Source organism: Aegilops tauschii, chromosome 2 (genome assembly GCF_002575655.3).
Source record: "Aegilops tauschii subsp. strangulata cultivar AL8/78 chromosome 2, Aet v6.0, whole genome shotgun sequence".
Lineage (NCBI taxonomy): Eukaryota > Viridiplantae > Streptophyta > Magnoliopsida > Poales > Poaceae > Aegilops > Aegilops tauschii.
Window position 1 is genome coordinate 43,320,524 of NC_053036.3, and position 23,152 is coordinate 43,343,675.

General features: G+C 40.5%; 1 protein-coding gene across 1 annotated transcript in view; it reads right to left on the reverse strand.

The window, feature by feature from the left end:
* The window catches only part of LOC120973419 (isoflavone reductase homolog), a 68,813-nt gene extending 47,439 nt beyond the window's left edge, over positions 1-21,374 (reverse strand). The window contains exons 1-2 of the mRNA XM_040399007.1: positions 20,504-21,374; positions 16,928-17,160 (exon numbers count right to left, since the gene is read on the reverse strand). Of these exons, the coding sequence (XP_040254941.1) occupies positions 16,928-17,160; positions 20,504-20,585 (315 nt within the window). The 5' untranslated portion in view covers positions 20,586-21,374. The remainder of the gene's footprint in view (positions 1-16,927; positions 17,161-20,503) is intronic.
* Between the last annotated feature and the right edge of the window lie 1,778 nt (positions 21,375-23,152).

A 23,152-nucleotide genomic window follows, 5' to 3' on the forward strand; every position in this document is an offset into this window, starting at 1 on the left:
CAACACAGACAATAAGGAAACCATGAACATATTGCAACACCCTACAGCGGGAATCCCTCACGCTTGCGTGACATGGAGGGCACAATAGGACACCACCAAAATAAAACATACAACTCATACCAATCTAGATCATCAATCAACCCAAAGACAAAGGATATCTACTCAAAACATCATAGGATGGCAACACATCATTGGATCATAATATGTGGCATAAAGCACCATGTGCAAGTAGGGATTACAGAGGGGTGCGGGAGAGTGATCCGCGTAAAAGAGATGAGGATGGTGATGACGATGGTGATGTTGATGTTGATGAAGACGATCACCGCGGCGATGATTCCCCTCCCGATGGCAATCCGGCGCCACCGAGAGAGAGAGAGAGGAGGAGAGGTTCTCCCCCTTGTGCTTCCTCCTCCATGGCCTCCCCCTGGATGGGGAGAGGTTCTCCCTCTGGTCCTTGAGTTTTTTCTATGGCGATGATGGCCCCTCCGGGATCCTCCTCCATGGCCTCCGATGATGATGGCCCCCTCCGGCAGGGTGCCAGAGAGGGCCTAGATTGATTTCTCGTGGCTACAAAGTCTTGTGGCGGCGGAACTTCCGATCTAGGTTAATTTCCGGAGGTTTCTGTATTTATAGGAGAGGTTGGCGTCGAGAACAAGTCAGGGGGCCCCACGGGCAGTCCACGAGGCACAGGGGCGCGCCCAGGGGGGTGGGCACGCCCCCCACCCTCGTGGGGCCCACGGGACTCCCCTCCGGTAGATTTTTTGTTCCAGTATTTTTCATATTTTCCAGAAAAATTCTCTGTTGATTTTCAGCGCATTCCGAGAACTTTTATTTCTGCCAAAAACAACACCACGGTAGTTCTGCTAAAAACAGCGTCAGTCCGGGTTAGTTCTAATCAAACCATACCAAAATCATATAAAACTAGTGTAAACATGGCATGAATACTTCATAAATTATAGATACGTTGGAGACGTATCAGCATCCCCAAGCTTAATTCCTACTCGTCCTCGAGTAGGTAAATGATAAAAGAAATAATTTATGAAGTGTGAATGCTAGCAAGTGCAAAAGTGTGATCAATGATGGTTCTGATCACTTTTTCTAGCATCATTATATATCATAACAGTAGCTCAACTCATAAAACTTCTCATGATCAAGTAACAAGCCATTCACACGTTAAAGTATAGATCATGAACTTTCTTGAAAACTAACAAACCGTGCCCTTAGTCATCAAACAATTGCAATTCTTCTTATTTTCGGGAAGGGTCTATGTAAGATTTTTTGATTCAGCAAACTCCACATATTCAACTATCATTTAATCTTTCACAATTTCTAACACTCATGTGATATTTATGGGTTCAAAGTTTTAATCGGACACAGAGAAAGATAGGGGCTTATAGTTTCGCCTCCCAAGCTTTTACCTCAAGGGTAATGTCAACAATAATAATTTATGAGGACCTACATACAAGTGATATATATATATATATATATATATATATATATATATATATATATATATATATATATATATCCGGATCGTTCCAACACAAAGTGCTTGCCAAAGGAAAAAGTGTAAAAAGGAAAGGTGATGATCACCACGACTCTTGTATAAGGGTAGAAGATAAAAGTAAAGGATAGGCCCTTCGTAGAGGGAAGCAGAGGTTGTCATGCGATTTTAAGGTTGGATGCACAAAATCTTAACGCAAAAGAACGTCACTTCATATTGCCTCTTTTGATAGAGACCTTTATTTTGCAGTCCGTCTCTTTTATTTCTTCCCTATCACAAGTTCGTATAAAGCTTATTTTCTTCGCACTGATAGATCATACATATTTAGAGAGCAATTTTTATTGCATGCATCGATGACAACTTACTTGAAGGATCTTACTCAATCCATAGGTAGGTATGGTGGACTCTCATAGCAAAACTAGTTTAAGGGATGTTTGGAAGCACAAGTAGTATCTCTACTTGGTGCAAAGAATTTGTCTAGCATGAGAGGGAAAGGCAAGCTCAACATGTTGGATGATCCAAGACAATATAACGTTTCGGATATAGGAAAACATAACCCATTAAGTTGTCTTCCTTGTCCAACATCAACTTTTGAGCATGTCATATTTTAATGAGTGGTCACAATTACAAAAGATGTCCAAGATAGTATATTTATATGTGAAATCTCTCTTCCTTCAATATTCTTTCATAAATTTTTCAAGTGACCAATTCTGCGTTTGCTAACTTTCAATAAGTTTACTACCTATACTCATTATGTGTGAAGTCATTACTCCCCATGTTATAAGCATATGAAACGTATATAAATTCAGATTTATGATATTCAATTCATTCAACCATTTACTCATAGGATATACGTGAAGCACGTGAGTAAATGACAAACTACTCCAAAAATATATAAGTGAAGAACAATGAGTAGTCAAATAATTAACTAGCCATGGGAGGATTGTTTTTCATTCAAGATTTCATATCCAATGATTTTATTCAAACAGCATGTAAAATTGAAAATATGCTCCAAGCAAAACACATATCATGTGACGAATAAAAATATAGCTCCGAGTAAGGTATACCGATAGTTTTGAAGACGAGAGAGGGGATGCCTTCCGGGGCATCACCAATCTTAGGCGCTTGAGTCTTCCTTGAATATTACCTTGGGGTGCCTTGGGCATCCCCAAGCTTAGGATCTTTTCACTCCTTATTCTCCTCATATCGACATCTCACCCAAAGCTTGAAAACTTCATTCACACAAAACTTAACGGAACTTCGTGAGATAGGTTTGTATGATAAAGAGTAAACCATTCACTTTGGTACTGTCAAAGACAAGGTTTATCATTGTTCTCACACAATTCCTACTGTACCATATAATTTATACAATTTATATTGAGAAATATAAGCCATAGAAACTAGAAAACAAGCAAACTATGCAATGAAAACAGAATTTGTCAGAAACAGAACAGTCTGTAATGATCTGAACAGAACCATACTTTTGCTACTCCAAAAATTATGAAATAAATTGTTGGACTTGAGGAATTTGTCTATTAATCTTATGCAAAAAGAATCAACTCCAAAGCAGTCTTCTGTAAGAAATGACAGCTAATCTCGTGAGCGCAAAGTTTCTGTTTTTTACAGCAAGATCACATTAACTTTCACCCAAGTCTTCCCAAAGGTCTTACTTGGCTCTTTATTGAAACAAAAGCTATAAAACATGATTACTACAGTAGCTTAAAGAGAAAGGGTAAATATTGGGTTGTCTCCCAACAAGCGCTGTTCTTTAATGCCCTTTAGCTAGGCATGATGATTTCAATGATGCTCACATAAAAGATAAGAATGAAACATAAAGAGAGCATCATAAAGAATATGACTAGCACATTTAAATCTAACCCACTTCCTATGCCTAGGGATTTTGTGAGCACACAATTTATGGGAACAAGAATCAACTAGCATAGGAAGGTAAAACAAGTATAACTTCAAAACTTCAAGCAAATGAAGAGGAAACTTGATATTATTGCAACTCCTGCAAGCATGTATTACTCCCTCATAATAATTTTCAGTAGCATCATGAATGAGTTCAACAATATAACTATCACATAAAGCATTCTTTTCATGACCTACAAGCATAGAAATTTTACTACTCTCTACATAAGCAAAATTCTTCTCATTCGGAATAGTGGGATCACTAATTACTAAAGTTGACACTCTTCCAAACCCACTTTACATGGTAATATTATTCATACTCCAAGAGATATAAGTGAAGTTCATGGAGCATTCTACAATTAATATAGACTAACCAATATCCAAGCTCAAAACATATAAGTGAAGCACACGAAGCATTCTATAAAACCATACTCAAAATATTTAAGTGAAGCACAAAGAGCAATTCTATAAGATCATACTTAAAAGATATAAGTGAAGCACATGAAGTATTCTATAAATCAATGAAGGGCTATCTCAGCTAGCATGGTTCTTAAATAAAAAACAAAAACACAAAGGACACAAATCATGTGAACAAAACAAAAACCGAGGTATACCGATATTTGTTGAAGAAGAAAGATGGGATGCCAACCGGGGCATCCCCAAGCTTAGATGCTTGAGTATCCTTTGAAATATTTACTTGGGGTGCCTTGGGAATCCCTAAGCTTGGACTCTTGCCTCTCTTTATTGTTCTCATATTGACAGCTCCTTGATCTTCGAACACTTCATCCACACAAAACTTTAACAAAAACTTTGTGAGATCCGTTATTGTCATAAAGCAAACTACTACTTTAAGGTCCTGTACTGAAATCATTCTTTATTTATAATGGTGTTAAACCTACTTTATTCCAACTTCTCTATGGTTCATACCCCCCGATACTAGCCATAGATTCATCAAAATAAGCAAACAACACGAGAAAAACAGAATCTGTCAAAAACAGGACAGTCTGTTGTAATCTGGAAGTTTAGTAAACTTCTGTAACTCTAAAAATTATGAAATAAATTTGACAACTTGAACAATTTGTACAGAAGTAATGTGCAAAAAGTTTCAGACCGATTTGACCTTCTAGTAAAAAAAATTAAAATCACGCGCTACAGCCAAAGTTTCTGTTTTTGTTCTGCACATAGTAAACAAGCAATCTAATCATCCTAAAACCAAATCTTGGCACATTATTTTTATAATACAATGGATATACACAAGGGGATAATTATTTACAGAGAAACTTCCACGAAAAATTCTACATTGTTTCCGTGAGCATGAACACAAGTGCTCAAGGTCGACCCTCACTTCTTCAATGCATAACATTTCAATCACTTCTCTTTTTGAAAAACTTTTTAGGCATGATAGGCAAGTAATTTTTTTTGTATTTTCAAAAAAAAATTGTATGTTTCACCCACAACTAAACAGAAAAAAAAAGTAAAAACAAAATCTACTTAGTGAAGAAAGCAAATAAGCACACATGAGAATATCAACCCCACGCTATTGCTCCCCGGCAACGGCGCCAGAAAAGAGCTTGATAATCCCCAAGTGTAGGGAATCATCGTAGAAATTCCCAATGGTGGAAGTGATAAGTATGGAGTGTCGAACCCACAAGGAGCTAAAGGTAATATCAATATTCTCTCAAGTCCTATCTGCCACTGATACGACTCTACGTACACCGAACGTTTGCTTCCAACTAGAAACAAGAAATAAAACTACGTTGTGGGTATGAAGAGGATAACTTTGCATGATATCGGAGGGCTAAAACATAAAAGTAGGTGTTGTTATCATAAAGTTAGAATATATTACTAAATATTATAAATAGCAAGTGTGGAATAATGATGGATCGGTGTGCGGAATTGTCCTAGGCAATTGTTAACAAGACCGGTAATCACTATTGCAATTTCATATGAGGGAGAGGCATAAGCTGACATACTTTCTCTTCTTGGATCATATGCACTTATGATTGGAACTCTAGCAAGCATCCGCAACTACTAAAGATCATTAAGGTAAAACCCAACCATAGCATTAAAGCATCAAGTCCTCTTTATTCCCATACGCCATGACCCACTTATCCGTGTTTGTGTTTCAGTCACTCACGCAACGTAGACAATAAGAAAACTATGAACATATTGCAACACCCTACAGCGGGAATCCCTCACGCTTGCGTGACACGGTGGGCACAATAGGACAGCACCAAAATAAAACATACAACTCATACCAATCTAGATCATGAATCAACCCAAAGACAAAGGATATCTACTCAAAACATCATAGGATGGCAACACATCATTGGATCATAATATGTGGCATAAAGCACCATGTTCAAGTAGGGATTACAGCGGGGTGCGGGAGAGTGAACCGCGTAAAAGAGATGAGGATGGTGATGATGATGGTGATGTTGATGAAGACGATCACCGCGTCGATGATTCCCCTCCCGATGGCAATCCGGCGCCACCGAGAGAGAGAGGAGGAGAGGTTCTCCCCCTTGTGCTTCCTCCTCCATGGCCTCCCCCTCGATGGGGAGAGATTCTCCCTCTGGTCCTTGGCCTTCATGGCGATTATGGCCCCTCCGGAATCCTCCTCCATGGCCTCCGGTGATGATGGCCCCCTCCGGCAGGGTGCCAGAGAGGACCTAGATTGATTTCTCTTGGCTACAGAGGCTTGCGGCGGCGGAACTTCCGATCTAGGTTAATTTCCGGAGGTTTCTGTATTTATAGGAGAGGTTGGCGTCGAGAACAAGTCAGGAGGCCCCACGGGCAGTCCACGAGGCACAGGGGCGCGCCCAGGGAGGGTGGGCGCGCCCCCACCCTCGTGGGACCCACGAGACTCGCCTCCGGTAGATTTTTGTTCCAGTATTTTTCATATTTTCCAGAAAAATTCTCCGTTGATTTTCAGCTCATTCCGAGAACTTTTATTTCTACACAAAAACAACACCACGATAGTTCTACTGAAAACAGCGTCAGTCCGGGTTAGTTCTAATCAAATCATACCAAAATCATATAAAACTAGTGTAAACATGGCATGGATACTTCATAAATTATAGATATGTTGGAGACGTATCATTATGCAACTCCCGAATACCGGAGGAACACTTTGTGTGCTACCGAACGTCACAACGTAACTGGATGATCATAAAGGTGCTCTACAGGTGTCTCCGATGGTACTTGTTGAGTTGGCATAGATCGAGATTAGGGTTTGTCACTCCGATTGTCGGAGAGGTATCTCTGGGCCCTCTCGTAATGCACATCACTATAAGCCTTGCAAGCAATGTGACTAATGAGTTAGTTCTGGGATGTTGTATTACAGAACGAGTAAAGAGACTTGCCGATAACGACATTGAACTAGGTATTGAGATACCGACGATCGAATCTTGGGCAAGTAACATACCGATGACAAAGGGCACAATGTATGTTGTTTTGCGGTTTGACCGATAAAGATCTTCGTAGAATATGTGGGAGCCAATATGAGCATCCAGGTTCCGCTATTGGTTATTGACTTGAGATGTGTCTCGTTCATGTCTACAAAGTTCACGAACCCGTAGGTTCCGCACGCTTAACGTTTGATGAGGATTTGTATTAAAGAGTTATGTGATTTGATGACTGAAGATAGTTCGGAGTCCCGGATGAGATCATGGACATGACGAGGAGTCTCAAAATGGTCGAGACATAAGGATCGACATTGGAAGGCTATATTCGGACATCAAAAAGGTTCCGAGTGATTCGGGTATTTTTTGGAGTACCGGAGAGTTACGGGAATTCGTATTGGGCCTTAATGGGCCATACGGGAAAGGAGAGAAAGGCCTCAAGGGTGGTCGCGCCCCTTCCCCATGGACTGGTCCGAATTGGACTAGGGAAAGGGGGTGCCCCTTCCTTTCTTCTCCTTCTCCCTTCCCCTTTTCCTATTCCATGTGGGAGGTGGAATCCTACTAGGACTAGGGAGTCCTAGTAGGACTCCACACTTTGGGCGCGCCCTATGAGGGCCGGCCTCCTTCTCCCTCCATCCTTTATATACGTGGCCAGGGGCACCCCATAGACACACAAGTTGATTACTTAGCCGTGTGCGGTGCCCCCCTCACAGTTACAGACCTCGGTCATATCGTCGTAGTGCTTAGGCGAAGCCCTGCGTCGGTAACTTCATCATCACCGTCACCACGCCGTCGTGCTGACGGAACTCTACCTCGGCCTCAACTGGATCAAGAGTACGAGGGACGTCATCGAGCTGAACGTGTGCTGAATTCAGAGGTGCCATGCGTTCGGTACTTGGATCGGTCGGATCATGAAGACGTACGACTACATCAACCGCGTTGATAAAACGCTCCCGCTTTCGGCCTACGAGGGTACGTGGACACACTCTCCCCGCTCGTTGCTATGCATCACATAGATCTTGCGTGATCGTAGGAATTTTTTTGAAATTACTGCGTTCCCCAACAGTGGCATCCGACTCAGGTTTATGCGTAGATGTTATATGCACGAGTAGAACACAAGTGACTTGTGGGCGATAATAGTCATACTACTTACTAGCATGTCATACTTTGATTCGGCGGTATTGTTGGATGAAGCGGCCCGGACCGACATTACGCGTACGCTTACGCGAGACTGGTTCTACCGACGTGCTTTGCACACAGGTGGCTAGCGGGTGTCAGTTTCTTCAACTTTAGTTGAATCGAGTGTGGCTACGCCCGGTCCTTGTTGAAGGTTAAAACAACACATACTTGACGAAAAATCATTGTGGTTTTGATGCGTAGGTAAGAACGGTTCTTGCTCAGCCCGTAGCAGCCACGTAAAACTTGCAACAACAAAGTAGAGGACGTCTAACTTGTTTTTGCAGGGCATGTTGTGATGTGATATGGTCAAGACGTGATGAGATATTAATTGTTGTATGAGATGATCATGTTTTGTTAAAGTTATCGGCAACTGGCAGGAGCCTTATGGTTGTCTCTTTATTGCATAATATGCAAGTGCCATGTAATTGCTTTACTTTATCGCTATGCGATAGCAATAGTTGCAAAAGCAATAGCTGGTGAGACGACCATGTGACGACACGTTGATAAAAGATCAAGATGATGGAGATCATGGTGTCATGCCGGTAACAATGGAGACTATGACAGTACTTTGGAGATGGAGATCAAAAGCACAAGATGATGATGGCCATATCATGTCACATATTTTGATTGCATGTGATGTTTATCTTTTATACATCTTATTTTGCTTAGTTCGGCGGTAGCTTTATAAGATGATCTCTCACTAAATTTCAAGGTATAAGTGTTCTCCCTGAGTATGCACCGTTGCGACAGTTCGTCATGCCGAGACACCACGTGATGATCGGGTGTGATAAGCTCTACGTTCACATACAACGGGTGCAAGCCAGTTTTGCACACGCAGAATACTCGGGTTAAACTTGACGAGCCTAGCATATGCAGATATGGCCTCAGAACACTGGAGACCGAAAGGTCGAGCGTGAATCATATAGTAGATATGATCAACATAGTGATGTTCACCATTGAAAACTACTCCATCTCACATGATGATCGGACATGGTTTAGTTGATTTGGATCACGTGATCATTTAGATGACTAGAGGGATGTCTATCTAAGTGGGAGTTCTTAAGTAATACGATTAATTGAACTTTAATTTATCATGAACTTAGTCCTGGTAGTATTAGCATATCTATGTTGTAGATCAATAGCTCGCGTTGTAGCTCCCCGTTTATTTTTTATATGTTCCTAGAGAAATATAAGTTGAAAGATGATAGTAGCTGGTCCGTGATCTGAGGATTTTCCTCATTGCTGCATAGAACAATTATGTCCTTGATGCACCGCTAGGTGATATACCTATTGCAGGAGCAGATGCAGACGTTATGAACGTTTTGACAAAAGCTCGGTATGATGACTACTTGATAGTTTAGTGCACCATGCTTTACGGCTTAGAACCGGGACTTCAAAAATGTTTTGAACGCCACGGACCATATAGATGTTTCAAGAGTTGAAATTAGTATTTCAGACTCATGCCCGTGTCGAGAGGTATAAGACCTCTAACAGTACTTTGCCTACAAGATGGAGGAGAATAGCTCAACCAGTGAGCGTGTGCTCAGATTGTCTGGGTACTACAATTGCTTGAATCAAGTGGGAGTTAATCTTACAGATAAGATAGTAATTGACAAAGTTCTCTAGTCACTATCTCCAAGTTACTAGAACTTCGTGATGAACTATAATATGCAAGGGATGACAAAAATAATTCCCGAGCTCTTCGCGATGCTGAAATCGACGAAGGTAGAAATCAAGAAAGAGCATCAAGTGTTGATGGTTAACACGACCACTAGTTTCAAATAAAGGGTCAAAGGGAAGAAGGGGAACTTCAAGAAGAACGGCAAGCAAGTTGCTGCTCAAGTGAAAAAGCCCAAGTCTGGACCTAACCCTGAAACTGAGTGCTTCTACTGCAAAGGGACTGGTCACTGGAAGCGGAACTGCCCCAAGTATTTGGTTGATAAGAAGGATGGCAAAGTGAACAAAGGTATATTTGATATACAGATTATTGATGTGTGTTTTACTAGTGCTCATAAGCAACCCCTCAATATTTGATACCGGTTCAGTTGCTAAGATTAGTAACTCGAAACGGGAGTTGCAGAATGAACTGAGACTAGTTAAGGGTGAAGTGACGATATGTGTTGGAAATGGTTCCAAGATTGATATGCTCATCATCGCACACTCCCTATACTTTCGGGATTAGTGTTGAAACCTAAATAAATGTTATTTGGTGTTTACGTTGAGCATGAATATGATTTGATCATGTTTATTGCAATACGGTTATTCATTTAAAGTCAAAGAATAATTGTTGTTCTGTTTACATGAATAAAACCTTCGATGGTCATACACCCAATGAAAATAGTTTGTTGGATCTCGATCGTAGTGATACACATATTCATAATATTGAAGCCAAAAGATGCAAAGTTAATAATGATAGTGCAACTTATTTGTGGCACTGCCGTTTAGGTCATATCGGTATAAAGAGCATGAAGAAACTCCATGCTGATGGGCTTTTGAAATCACTTGATTATGAATCACTTGGTGCTTGCGAACCGTGCCTCATGGGCAAGATGACTAAAACTCCATTCTCCGGAACAATGGAACAAGCAACTGACTAATTGGAAATAATACATACCGATGTATGTGGTCCAATGAGTATTGAGGCTCGTGGCGGGTATCGTTATTTTCTTACCTTCACAGATGATTTGAGCAGATATGGTTATATCTACTTGATGAAACACAAGTTTGAAACATTTGAAAAGTTCAAAGAATTTCATAGTGAAGTGGAGAATCATCGTAACAAGAAAATAAAAGTTTCTACAATATGATTGCAGAGGTAAAATATTTGAGTTACGAGTTTGGCCTTCAGTTAAAACAATGTGAAATAGTTTCACTTCTCACGCCACTTGGAACACCACAGTGTAATGGTGTGTTCGAACGTCATAACCGTAGTTTATTAGATATGGTGCGATCTATGATGTCTCTTACCGATCTACCACTATCGTTTTGGGGTTATGCATTAGAGACAGCTACATTCACGTTAAATAGGGCACCATCTAAATCCTTGGAGATGACTCCGTATGAACTGTGGTTTGGCGAGAAACCTAAGCTGTCGTTTCTTAAAGTTTGGGACTGTGATGCTTATGTGAAAAAGTTTCAACATGATAAGCTCGAACCCAAATCTGAGAAGTAAGTCTTCATAGGATACCCAAAAGAAACTATTGGGTACACCTTCTATCACAGATCCGAAGGCAAGATCTTTGTTGCTAAGAATGGATCCTTTCTAGAGAAGGAGTTTCTCTCGAAAAAAGTGAGTGGGAGGAAAGTAGAACTTGATGAGGTAATTGTACCTTCTCCCGAATTGGAAAATAGTTCATCACAGAAATCAGTTCCAGTGATGCCTACACCAATTAGTGAGGAAGATTAATGATGATGATCATGAAACTTCAGATCAAGTTACTACCGAACCTCGTAGGTCAACCAAAGTACGGTCTGCACCAGAGTGGTATGGTAATCCTGTTCTGGAGGTCATGTTACTTGACCATGACGAACCTACGAACTATGAGGAAGCGATGATGAGCCCAGATTCCGCAAAATGGTTTAAGGCCATGAAATCTGAGATGGGATCCATGTATGAGAATTAAGTATGGACTTTGGTTGACTTGCCCAATGATCGGCAAGCCATTGAGAATAAATGGATCTTCAAGAGGAAGACGAACGCTGATAGTAGTGTTACTATCTACAAAGCTCGAATTGTCGCAAAAGGTTTTCGGCAAGTTCAAGGTGTTGACTACGATGAGATTTTCTCACTCGTAGTGATGCTTAAGTCTGTCCGAATCATATTAGCAATTGCCACATTTGATGAAATCTGGCAAATGGATGTCAAAACTGCATTCCTTAATGGATTTCTTAAAAAAGAGTTGTATATGATACAACAAGAAGGTTTTGTCAATCCTAAAGGTGCTAACAAAGTGTGCAAGCTCCAGCGATCCATCTATGGACTGGTGCAAGCATCTCGGAGTTGGAATATACGCTTTGATGAGTTTATCAAAGCATATAGTTTTATACAGACTTGCGGTGAAGCCTGTATTTACAAGAAAGTGAGTGGGAGCACTACAGCCTTTCTGATAAGTATATGTGAGTGACATATTGTTGACCGGAAATGATGTAGAATTTTCTGGAAAGCATAAAGGAGTGTTTGAAAGGAGTTTTTCAAAGAAAGACCTCGGTGAAGCTGCTTACATATTGAGCATCAAGATCTATAGAGATAGATCAAGACGCTTGCTAAGTTTTTTCAATAAGTACATACCTTGACAAGATTTTGAAGTAGTTCAAAATGGAACAGTCAAATAAGGAGTTCTTGCCTGTGTTGCAATGTGTGAAATTGAGTAAAGACTCAAAACCCGACCACGACAGAAAATAGAAAGAAAATGAAAAGTCATTTCCTATGCCTCAGTCATAGGTTCTATAAAGTATGCCATGCTATATACTAGACCTATTGTATACATTGCCCTGAGTTTGGCAAGGGAGTACAATTCTGATCTAGGAGTAGATCACTGGACAGCGGTCAAAATTATCCTTAGAGGACTAAGGAAATATTTCTCGGTTATGGAGGTGATAAAGAGTTCGTCGTAAAGAGTTACGTCGATGCAAGCTTTGACACCGATCTAGATGACTCTGAGTCTCGATCTGGATACATATTGAAAGTGGAAGCATTTAGCTAGAGTAGCTCCGTGCAGAGCATTGTAGACATAGAATATTTGCAAAATACATACGTCTCTGAATGTGGCAAACCCGTTGACTAAACTTCTCTCACAAGCAAAACATGATCACACCTTAGTACTCTATGGGTGTTAATCACATAGCGATGTGAACTAGATTATTGACTCTAGTAAATCCTTTGGGTATTGGTCACATGATGATGTGAACTATGGGTGTTAATCACATGGTGATGTGAACTATTGGTGTTAAATCACATGGCGATGTGAACTAGATTATTGATTCTAGTGCAAGTGGGAGACTGAAGGAAATATGCCCTAGAGGCAATAATAATGTTATTATTTATTTCCTTATTTCATGATAAATGTTTATTATTCATGCTAGAATTGTATTAACCAGAAACTTAGTACATGTGTGAATACATAGACAAATAGAGTGTCACTAGTATGCCTCTACTTGACTAGCTCGTTGATCAAATATGGTTAAGTTTCCTAGCCATTGACATGAGTTGTCATTTGATGAGCGCGATCACATCATTAGAGAATGATGTGATTGACATGACCCATCCGTTAGCTTAGCACTATGATCGTTTAGTTTGTTGCTATTGCTTTCTTCATAACTTATACATGTTCCTATGACTATGAGATTATGCAACTCCCGAATACCGGAGGAACACTTTATGTGCTACCAAACGTCACAACGTAACTGGGTGATCATAAACATGCTCTACAAGTGTCTCCGATGGTACTTGTTGAGTTGGCATAGATCGAGATTAGGATTTGTCACTCTGATTGTCGGAGAGGTATCTCTGGGCCCTCTCAGTAATGCACATCACTATAAGACTTGCAAGCAATGTGGCTAATGAGTTAGTTGCGGGATGATGTATTACGGAACGAGTAAAGAGACTTGCCGATAACGAGATTGAACTAGGTATTGAGCCGACGATCCAATCTCGGGCAAGTAACATACCGATGACAAAGGGGACAACGTATGTTATTATGCGGTTTGACCTATAAAGATCTTTGTAGAATATGTGGGAGCCAATATGAGCATCCAGGTTCCGCTATTGGTTATTGACTCGAGATGTGTCTCGTTCATGTCTACATAGTTCTCGAACCCGTAGGGTCCGCACGCTTAACGTTTGATGAGGATTTGTATTAAAGAGTTATGTGATTTGATGACCAAAGATAGTTCGGAGTCCCGGATGAGATCATGGACATGATGAGGAGTCTCGAAATGGTCGAGACATAAAGATCGATATATTGGAAGGCTATATTCGGACATCGGAAAGGTTCCGAGTGATTCGGGTATTTTTGGAGTAACAGAGAGTTACGGGAATTCGTATTGGGCCTTAATGGGCCATACGGGAAAGGAGAGAAAGGCCTCAAGGGTGGCCGCGCCCCTTCCCCATGGACTGGTCCGAATTGGACTAGGGAAAGGGGGCGCCCCCTTCCTTTCTTCTCCTTCTCCCTTCCCCTTTTCCTATTCCATGTGGGAGGTGGAATCCTACTAGGACTAGGGAGTCCTAGTAGGACTCCACACTTTGGGCGCGCCCTATGAGGGCCGGCCTCCTCCTCCCTCCATCCTTTATATACGTGGCCAGGGGGCACCCCATAGACACACAAGTTGATTACTTAGCCGTGTGCCGTGCCCCCCTCCACAGTTACACACCTCGGTCATATCGTCATAGTGCTTAGGCGAAGCCCTGCGTCGGTAACTTCATCATCACCGTCACCACGCCGTCGTGCTGACAGAACTCTCCCTCGGCCTCAACTGGATCAAGAGTACGAGGGACGTCATCGAACTGAACGTGTGCTGAACTCGGAGGTGCCGTGCGTTCGGTACTTGGATCGGTCGGATCATGAAGACGTACGACTACATCAACCGCGTTGATAAAATGCTTCCCCTTTCGGTCTACGAGGGTACGTGGACACACTCTCCCCGCTTGTTGCTATGCATCACATAGATTTTGCGTGATCGTAGGATTTTTTTGAAATTATTGCATTCCCCAACACTTCTAGTAAGAACTGTTCTTACCTACGCATCAAAACCACAACGATGTTTCGTCAAGTTTGTTGTTTTAACCTTCAACAAGGACCGACCGTAGTCAAATTTGATTCAACTAAAGTTGGAGAAATAGACACCCGCCAGCCACCTTTATGCAAAACAAGTTGCATGTCTATCGGTGGAACCGGTCTCATGAACGTGGTCATGTAAGGTTGGTGTGGGCCGCTTCATCCAACAATACCGTCGAATCAAAATAAGACATTGGTGGTAAGCAGTATGACTATAATCGCCCACAACTCTTTGTGTTCTACTCGTGCATATCATCTACGCATAGACCTGGCTCGGATGCCATTGTTGGGGAACGTAGCATGCAATTTCAAAAACATTCCTACGCTCACGCAAGATCTATCTAGGAGATGCATAGAAACGAGATGGGGAGAGTGTGTCCACATACCCTCGTAGACCGAAAGCGGAAGCATTAGCTTAACGCGGTTGATGTAGTCGAACGTCTTCTCGATTCAACCGATCAAGCACCAAACGTACGGCACCTTCGAGTTCTGCACACGTTCACCTCGATGACATCCCTCGAACTCTTGATCCAACAAATTGTCAAGGGAGAGTTTCGTCAGCACGACGGCGTGGTGCCGGTGATGGTGAAGTGATCCTCGCAGGGCTTCGCCTAAGCACTACAACAATATGACCGGAGGAGTAAACGGTGGAGGGGGGCACCGCACACGGCTAAGAACAATTGATGTGCCTTAGAGGTGCCCCCCCCCCGCCCCCGTATATAAAGGAGGGATAGAGAAGGAGGCCGGCCTAGGGCGCGCCAAGTGGGGGGAAACCCACTTGGACTCCTAGTCCTATTCGCCCCCCCCCTCCTTCTATCAGAGGGGGAAAGGGGGAAGGAGTGGGAGAGGAGAACAAAAGGCGGGCCGCTCCCCCTCCCCTTGTCCAATTCGGACTCCCCATGGGGGAGCCACCCCCTTGTGGGCTGCCTTGCCTCCCTCCTATGGCCCATATCTTCCCCCCGGGATTTTCGGTAACCCCCACCCCCCCCCCCCCCGGTACTCCGATATGTACCTGATACATTCCGAAACACTTCCGGTGTCCGAATACTATCATCCAATATATCAATCTTTACCTCTCGACCATTTCCAGACTCCTCGTCATCTCCGTGATCTCATCTAGGACTCTGGACAATCTTCGGTCACCCAAATACATAACTCATAATACAAATCGTCATCGAACGTTAAGCGTGCGGACCCTATGGGTTCGAGAACTATGTAGACATGACCGAGACACATCTGTGGTCAATAACCAACAGCGGAACCTGGATTCTCATATTGGTTCCTACATATTGTAAGAAGATCTTTATCGGTCAAACCGCAATGACAACATACATCATTCCCTTTGTCATCGGTATTTTACTTGCCCGAGATTCGATCATCGGTATCTTCATACCTAGTTCAATCTCGTTACCGGCAAGTCTCTTTACTCGTTCCGTAATACATCATCCCGCAACTAACTCATTAGTCACATTGCTTGCAAGGCTTATCATGATGTGTATTGCCGAGAGGGCCCAGAGATACCTCTCCGATACTCGGAGTGACAAATCCTAATCTCGATCTATGCCAACCCAACAAACACCTTCAGAGATACCTGTAGAGCATCTTTACGATCACCCAGTTACGTTGTGACGTTTGATAGCACATAAGGTATTCCTCCAGTATTCGGGAGTTGCATAATCTCATAGTCAAAGGAATATGTATAAGTCATGAAGAAAGCAATAGCAATAAAACTTAACGATCTTTATGCTAAGCTAACGGATGGGTCTTGTCCATCACATCATTCTCCTAATGATGTGATCACGTTCATCAAATGACAACACATGTCTATGGTTAGGAAACTTAACCATCTTTGATTAACTTGCTAGTCTAGTAGAGGTATAATAGGGACACTATTTATTGTCTATGTATTCACACATGTATCAAGTTTCCGGTTAATACAATTCTAGCATGAATAATAAACATTTATCATGATGTAAGGGAATATAAATAACAAATTTATTATTGCCTCTAGGGCATATTTCCTTGAATAGTATGATATAACAATACACAATCAGAAGTGGAAATCCGAAGGGAGTCAAATACACTCAAAAGCAGGAGTCTTACAAACTAGGCGAAATTAAGTAGTACAAGTAATATTTTCTTATGGTAAATTTGACGTTGCCATCTGCATAGACATGAACTTTCTCCTTGGGTGGAAGAAGGGTATGCATTTGACACAGGTTAGGAACAAAGTAAGCAGCAAAGCAGTTAGCAGAAATGTAGGCGTGGGGAATGTTTCCTTCTTCTATCGCCCTTCTTATCTCCATCTTCTCATCAAATGTGATCCTTCCTGGTTCAAGGGCATGCCCCATCCTTGATGGGTCCATGCCGAATTCAGATGGTAGGAAACGTTGCATGCAAAATTGTATGTTCATTATGAATGGACGTGAGGTCATAGTTAATGATGTCTCTATCAATTTTTTAACTTTTTAAAAGAAGGATCACCACATTTATGTTCTTAATAAACACACACATGTGTTTTTAGCAACTTTTTTTGTGACACCAATTAGGCAGTCTTAAGGTGTTATGGCTTGTTGCTTGGGCACTGCTAAAAAAGGGAGTTTCAAGATGGGCTTGTTTTGTTACCTGCATCGGTTCCCTAGCCAAGCTCACTGGACTCGATGAAAAAATTTCAAGTGCTAATTTTGTTCGCATCTCCTATTTCCAGCCCTGCCTTTTTTAGGGGCAAATAGTGGTCTTCATTCATTAATATTCACGGGCCCCATGGGGTGTCCAAGGGCTCTGAATGCCATAAAGCTGACCACTAAACAGTGACAAAGCACCACAAACTAAATTATGAGCATTTACATTGGACCCACTATGCTAATATGCTCCGAACACAACGGCCTCCACACCTCTAGCTAGACCTTTGCAACTCCTGCATCAACATTGAACTTCAGGAAACCTTCCAGAGACTAAATGGTACAAAACGCACACCCTCCTCAGAGTTTTTATCGCTAATGGGCTAGTTTGTGTACACGCCTTGTGTTCAGGTAAATGGAAGGTTTTTGAAGGCTTTAGGGGTCGACTTTTTGATTTGATTTCTTTCCTGTCCTCTGTAGGTTTAACTGGTATTTTCATCAGTTTTTCTTTTATGTTTTCTTCCTATTATTTCATCTATTTTTTAAATATTATTTAAAATATTATGAACACTTCTAAAATTGGTGAATATTTTTTAAAAATGAACATTTTAAAATCCATGATTTTAAATTTGTGAACATATTTTATATGAGCAAATATTTTTAAATTCATGAACATTTTCTAAATTTCTAAAAACTTTATACATTTTTGAATATTTTCAAATTCATGAACAGTTTCCAACTCACAAACATTTGAAAAAATGTGTGAACCTTTTGAAGTCAGTTAGGGTCGGTGAGTCGGCATTTCCTAGGCCCCAAATAGGGCGATAAGTTTCACACACCCAGCTCTAGTATCCCTTGCTCAAGGATAGGCCGAGATAAGCCGAGCGGGAAGCTTCCTCCCATTGTTGGGAAGCTTCCAAAACGTAGAATCAAGTTCGGGTGATTTCTTAATTTTCTTTGTTTTTATGCATGTTTTCTGATTTTTCTTTGTTTTCTCCTTTTATTTAGTTTCATTGAAATAGAAATATTTTTCTAAAATTCATGAACATTTTTTAAATTGGTGGAACATAGTCTCGTATTTATTGTTTTTTTTTGAAATTTTCAATTATTTATTAAAATTCGTGATTTCTTTCCAACCCATTAACTTTACTATAGTGTATGACAATTTTTGTAAATTTTACACAAAATTAAATTCGTTAAAATAAATTAAAATCATTTTCTTGAGTTGACCAATATATGTTTTTCTTGATTTTTTTAAAACTTGTCAACAATTATTGAGTTCACCAACATCACCAAAAGACAAGCAAGAAAAGGTAACCAGAGACAGGTGAGTGAGGGAGCAAGGACCGGAGGTGAATACTAGGGTGGCCCATTTCACGGATGCATGTGTGCCACAACACGAATTCGCGCATCAAATGTCAAAGGAGCTCCTCCACGCAAACCCTATTCATCGCCCGCTACTTTGGTTTTTGCAAACAAACGCACGCCCCCGCCCCCCTCCGCACTGGGCCGGTCCATTTACCCATTTCTTTCTGTTTAAACTGCAAAAAACTGCACGCGGTTGTGATTTGAACCCGGGACATCCTCGTTTAGTGTTAGCTATGGTCACCAACTACACAACTCACCAGATGTGATAGATAACATCCTTTTTCTTCTTCATTTTATTTTATTTTTCTTGTTCCTTTTCTCTTTCTTTTTGTCACAAAGCGTGATTTTGTTTTATCAAATTGATGATCGTTTTTAAATCCATAATTTTTTGCTCAAAATCCGATGGTCTTTTTCCAAATTCGTGTTTCTTTAAATTGATGAAATTTTTTAATTCATATTTTTTTAAACATGTGAACTTTTTCACAATCAGAACTATTTTCATATTTCTGAACTTATTTTATCAAAATCGACGAACCTTTTTCAAATCTGTGCTTTTTTAAGCTGACTATTATTTTTAAAATTGGAGAACTTTTTGATCAAAATCGATGAACTCTTTTCAAATCCGTGAACATTTGTCCAAAACCCATTGATTTCTTATCAAATCTGTGAACATTTTGCAAAATTGATGAATGTTTTCTGATTTTATGAACATTTTTGTAAATACATGGGTTTTTAAGCGACGCTAGTTGCGAGCGATGCTGCGCTGGCCCATTACCTCTCACCTTCGAGCGCCAACTAGTCCCTTCCACGTTGAAGGCGCTGAAGAGGAGCTCTCCTCCTCCGTGGTATATATGATGCGCTTTTTGGTAAAATGTCATTGAAATGCATAGGGCGGGGCGAGGGAGCACCATAAATGGGCCGGCCAAGCAAAATACTCCAGCACTTGATTTTGGGAACATTCTAAGCGTCCTTACGGATTCAGGTCCATTTTATCGCTTTTCTTTTTTTCTGCTGCTCTTTTACTAGGTTTTTTTTTGTTTTCTTGTTCATATCAGTTATTTTTGTTTTATGCTTTTTCAAATATTTTTTCTTAATGATCGGAAAACTCCAAAAATTCTTCAGAATTTCAAAAAATGTATTCATTTCCTAGAATAGCTGGCAAATTCTAAAAATGTTTGTGTTATCAACTTTTTAAAAATTATCTTTTTCAAAATTTCATTGGGAATGGTAAATTATGTTCAGAATTTCAGAACAGTTCATGTTGTGAACAATTGTTTTTAAAATTAAAAAATGCTCTCATTTTGGTAAATTGTTTAAAAATTTCAGAAAAATGTTGGAATTTTCTAAAAAAACATAATTTCATAAATATGCACATTTTAAAATTTTGGTCACAAAATCGGAAAATATACTCCCTCCATTCACTTTTATAAGTCGTTTCAGACAACTGAAAATGGGATGCTTTGCACGCTGTCTGAAAGGTCTTTAACGCCTTATAAAGTGAATAGCGGAGTAGGATTTTAAAATTTTATTTTTTCCTATAAATGTTCAAAAAATTGAAAAAAAGTTTTCTTTTTAATATCCACTTTTATTCTAATATTATAAAGTTTCGTATGTTTTTGGACATATTGGAAATTTAAATACCAATGCTACAGTAATCATGCCACTACAGATATGAGTTCTCTACTGTATCTTCGCTTGCTACATTTGTTTTACGCTCGATTTGTTTGTTAGTTGGACCGGGATGCTCTGTGCTTCTGGGAGACATTTCGATGCACAGGTCACAAAGGAGCTCCCGAGCTCCTCCGACAGTGGAGGGCATTCGCATAGTAGCGAGGGACTAGCCACTACAACGCTCCGGCACTGGAGCAATTATATGTCTCTTTTCCCAGTTTTCTAAAAAAAAGTAGAGGCTGCACAATTTAGTCACATACTTTAAGAACGGCCAGTTACAAGATTTAAAAGAATGTCCACGCATGTTATAAAAGTATAAATGAATTTTAAGTGAAATGTCCACAAACTTTTTCAAAAACAAAACATAAAAATATAATAGGTATTATAATTGTTTTCATATTTTTTATTTTCGTGTATTTTAAAAATGTTCTTGAAGTTATAAAGTTTACTATTTAAAATAAATCCGCATATTTTTTTAATGTTCTTGTATTTAAAAATTATTCAAGAATTTTTATGTATCCTAAAATTGTTCACGAATTTTAAAATTGAACAGGAAAAGAAATAATGAAAAATCAAATAGTAAAAAAGAAACGTTAAGAAAACCAGAAGGAAATAAATTAAATAAAGGAAGGAAAAAGAAAATTAGAAATCTAAAGAAAGCTGAAAATCATGAAAAAGGAACTGAAATAATCGAAGACCACTCAACAAAAATTTATTGGGAAGAATGAAGGAAAAAAGGAAAGAAACCAGTGAAAACAAACAACACAAAAGTGAAGATTTCATGTGGTGATGAAGCTATTCACTGCTGCCGGCTAAATTACTTGTGCATATCCCCACAAAGAAAATAATTGTGCACATTTTATTGTCGACTATTTTTTTGAAAAAAGAGACCTCCGAACTAACATGAGCCATTAATCATATGAGATGAACAATTTCCGCAAAAGGTAACACGACCAAACTTAGAGTACAACTCCCACCGTCCCATATTAGTTATCACTGAAATGAATGTATCTAGATGTATATTTTTTTGACCAAAAATATCTAGATATATTTCAGTGCTTCATGTATCCGTTTGAGGAACAATAATATGGAACCAAGGGGGTATTATCTAAATCGTTCTTTCCAAAATATAAGCTGCGCTACTCTTTTGAATAGTCAGACATATTTATATTGGACCAAGTTTATAGGGTGTTGTTTTTAGTATCCAAAATGCCAAATGATTACAATATGGAATACATTCCGTGGTGGAACTAATGGACTATTTTGGCATTGTTACCGCTATGGAATTTTTTCTCTGAAGCCTGCTTTTTTTTGGAAAAGGAGGATGACCCCCGGCCTCTGCATCTGGAAGATGCATGCGGCCATTTTATTAATTATTCTCAAAGACCTTCCAAAGTAGAACAACAATATGCCTGAATTCGCCATCTTGGTAACAATATGCACACGAACACGTCACCGTGTACCCTCGACGCCGTGGGTGATGCACCGCAGCTCACGTCGAAGGAGACCCGTCCGGAAGCGCGGTACGCAAGCAATCTGACGGGCGCTTTTGAGGACCCGAAACCTCACACGCCCAGGAGGTACACCGTCAGGGCGCGCGGCGGCTATGGGCTGCCCTAGGTCGACCTGATCGCCCCTAGGGCCTCGAGGTTCGCCGCCCTGCAATGAAGAAAAACGAACGAAGAACGAGGAAGAAGAAGAACAAGAAAGAGAGATAAAAGTAAAAATAAAAGGTGGTAGATGAATTGATCGATTGTGTGTTGTTGTTCAATCGGCCGTCACCTCTTGCCTATATAAGAGGCGGATGGACTTCCCGTACAAGAAAAGGACTTGCCTAGCTGTCCAAATCATCAAAACCTAAGAAAACACGGACTATTCACGACCTTCGGCCCGGATGATCCGGCCTAGCCCAGTTTTCTGATAGCACCTCACTGTTTTGCCTCTACAATCCACATATGACCTCGGATTTGGACGACTTTTATATCAAAATCAACCGCCTCGACGAGACGCACAACTTTCATGTTGGACATTTCTAAAAATTAGGCCATCCTGAGGGTGTTTCGGGCCGTTTTCTAAAGTCTGTAGCAGAAAAAGTTGTTCGGGCGTCCGGACTCGTGTTCGGATCGTCTGGGCTTCCCCCGGATGATCTGGGTGCCATCCGGATGATCCGGCTACAAGGGGCCCAAAATTTATGGTTCTATTAATTTACCCGGATGATTACCCGGACGTTCGAGTCATTCATCCGGAGGCCGGATGATCCGGTCAAATACTAATGCAGCACACTGTTTTACTTGTAACTTTTGCATACGATCTCGGATCAAGACGATTTTTATATCAAAATCATCCGTTTCAACAAGACGAAGAACTTTGCAGTTGTAACTTTTTCAATCAGAGGTCATTTTATTTAGGTTTCATGCCATTATTTAGTCTTATGTTAATACGAGCATCTCTAAGATTGTCATAATTTTTGCATCCAAGCTCCTTTTTAGACCATCTCTATATCTATTTGGATCGGGTTGAAGAGAGCCATCCAATGGTGACATGAAATCCTAATTTTAACATCATCTTGTTACAGCCTCAAATCACTCTTTGCGATCATGCCATTTTCGAGCATCAACACATGCCCCCCTGTTTTTCGGCAAAGCTAGCGTGCTGAAAAATAACTTGTACGGTGTTGGTTCTAAGAACGATGTGAACACCCAATCGGCCACTTTGCATGTG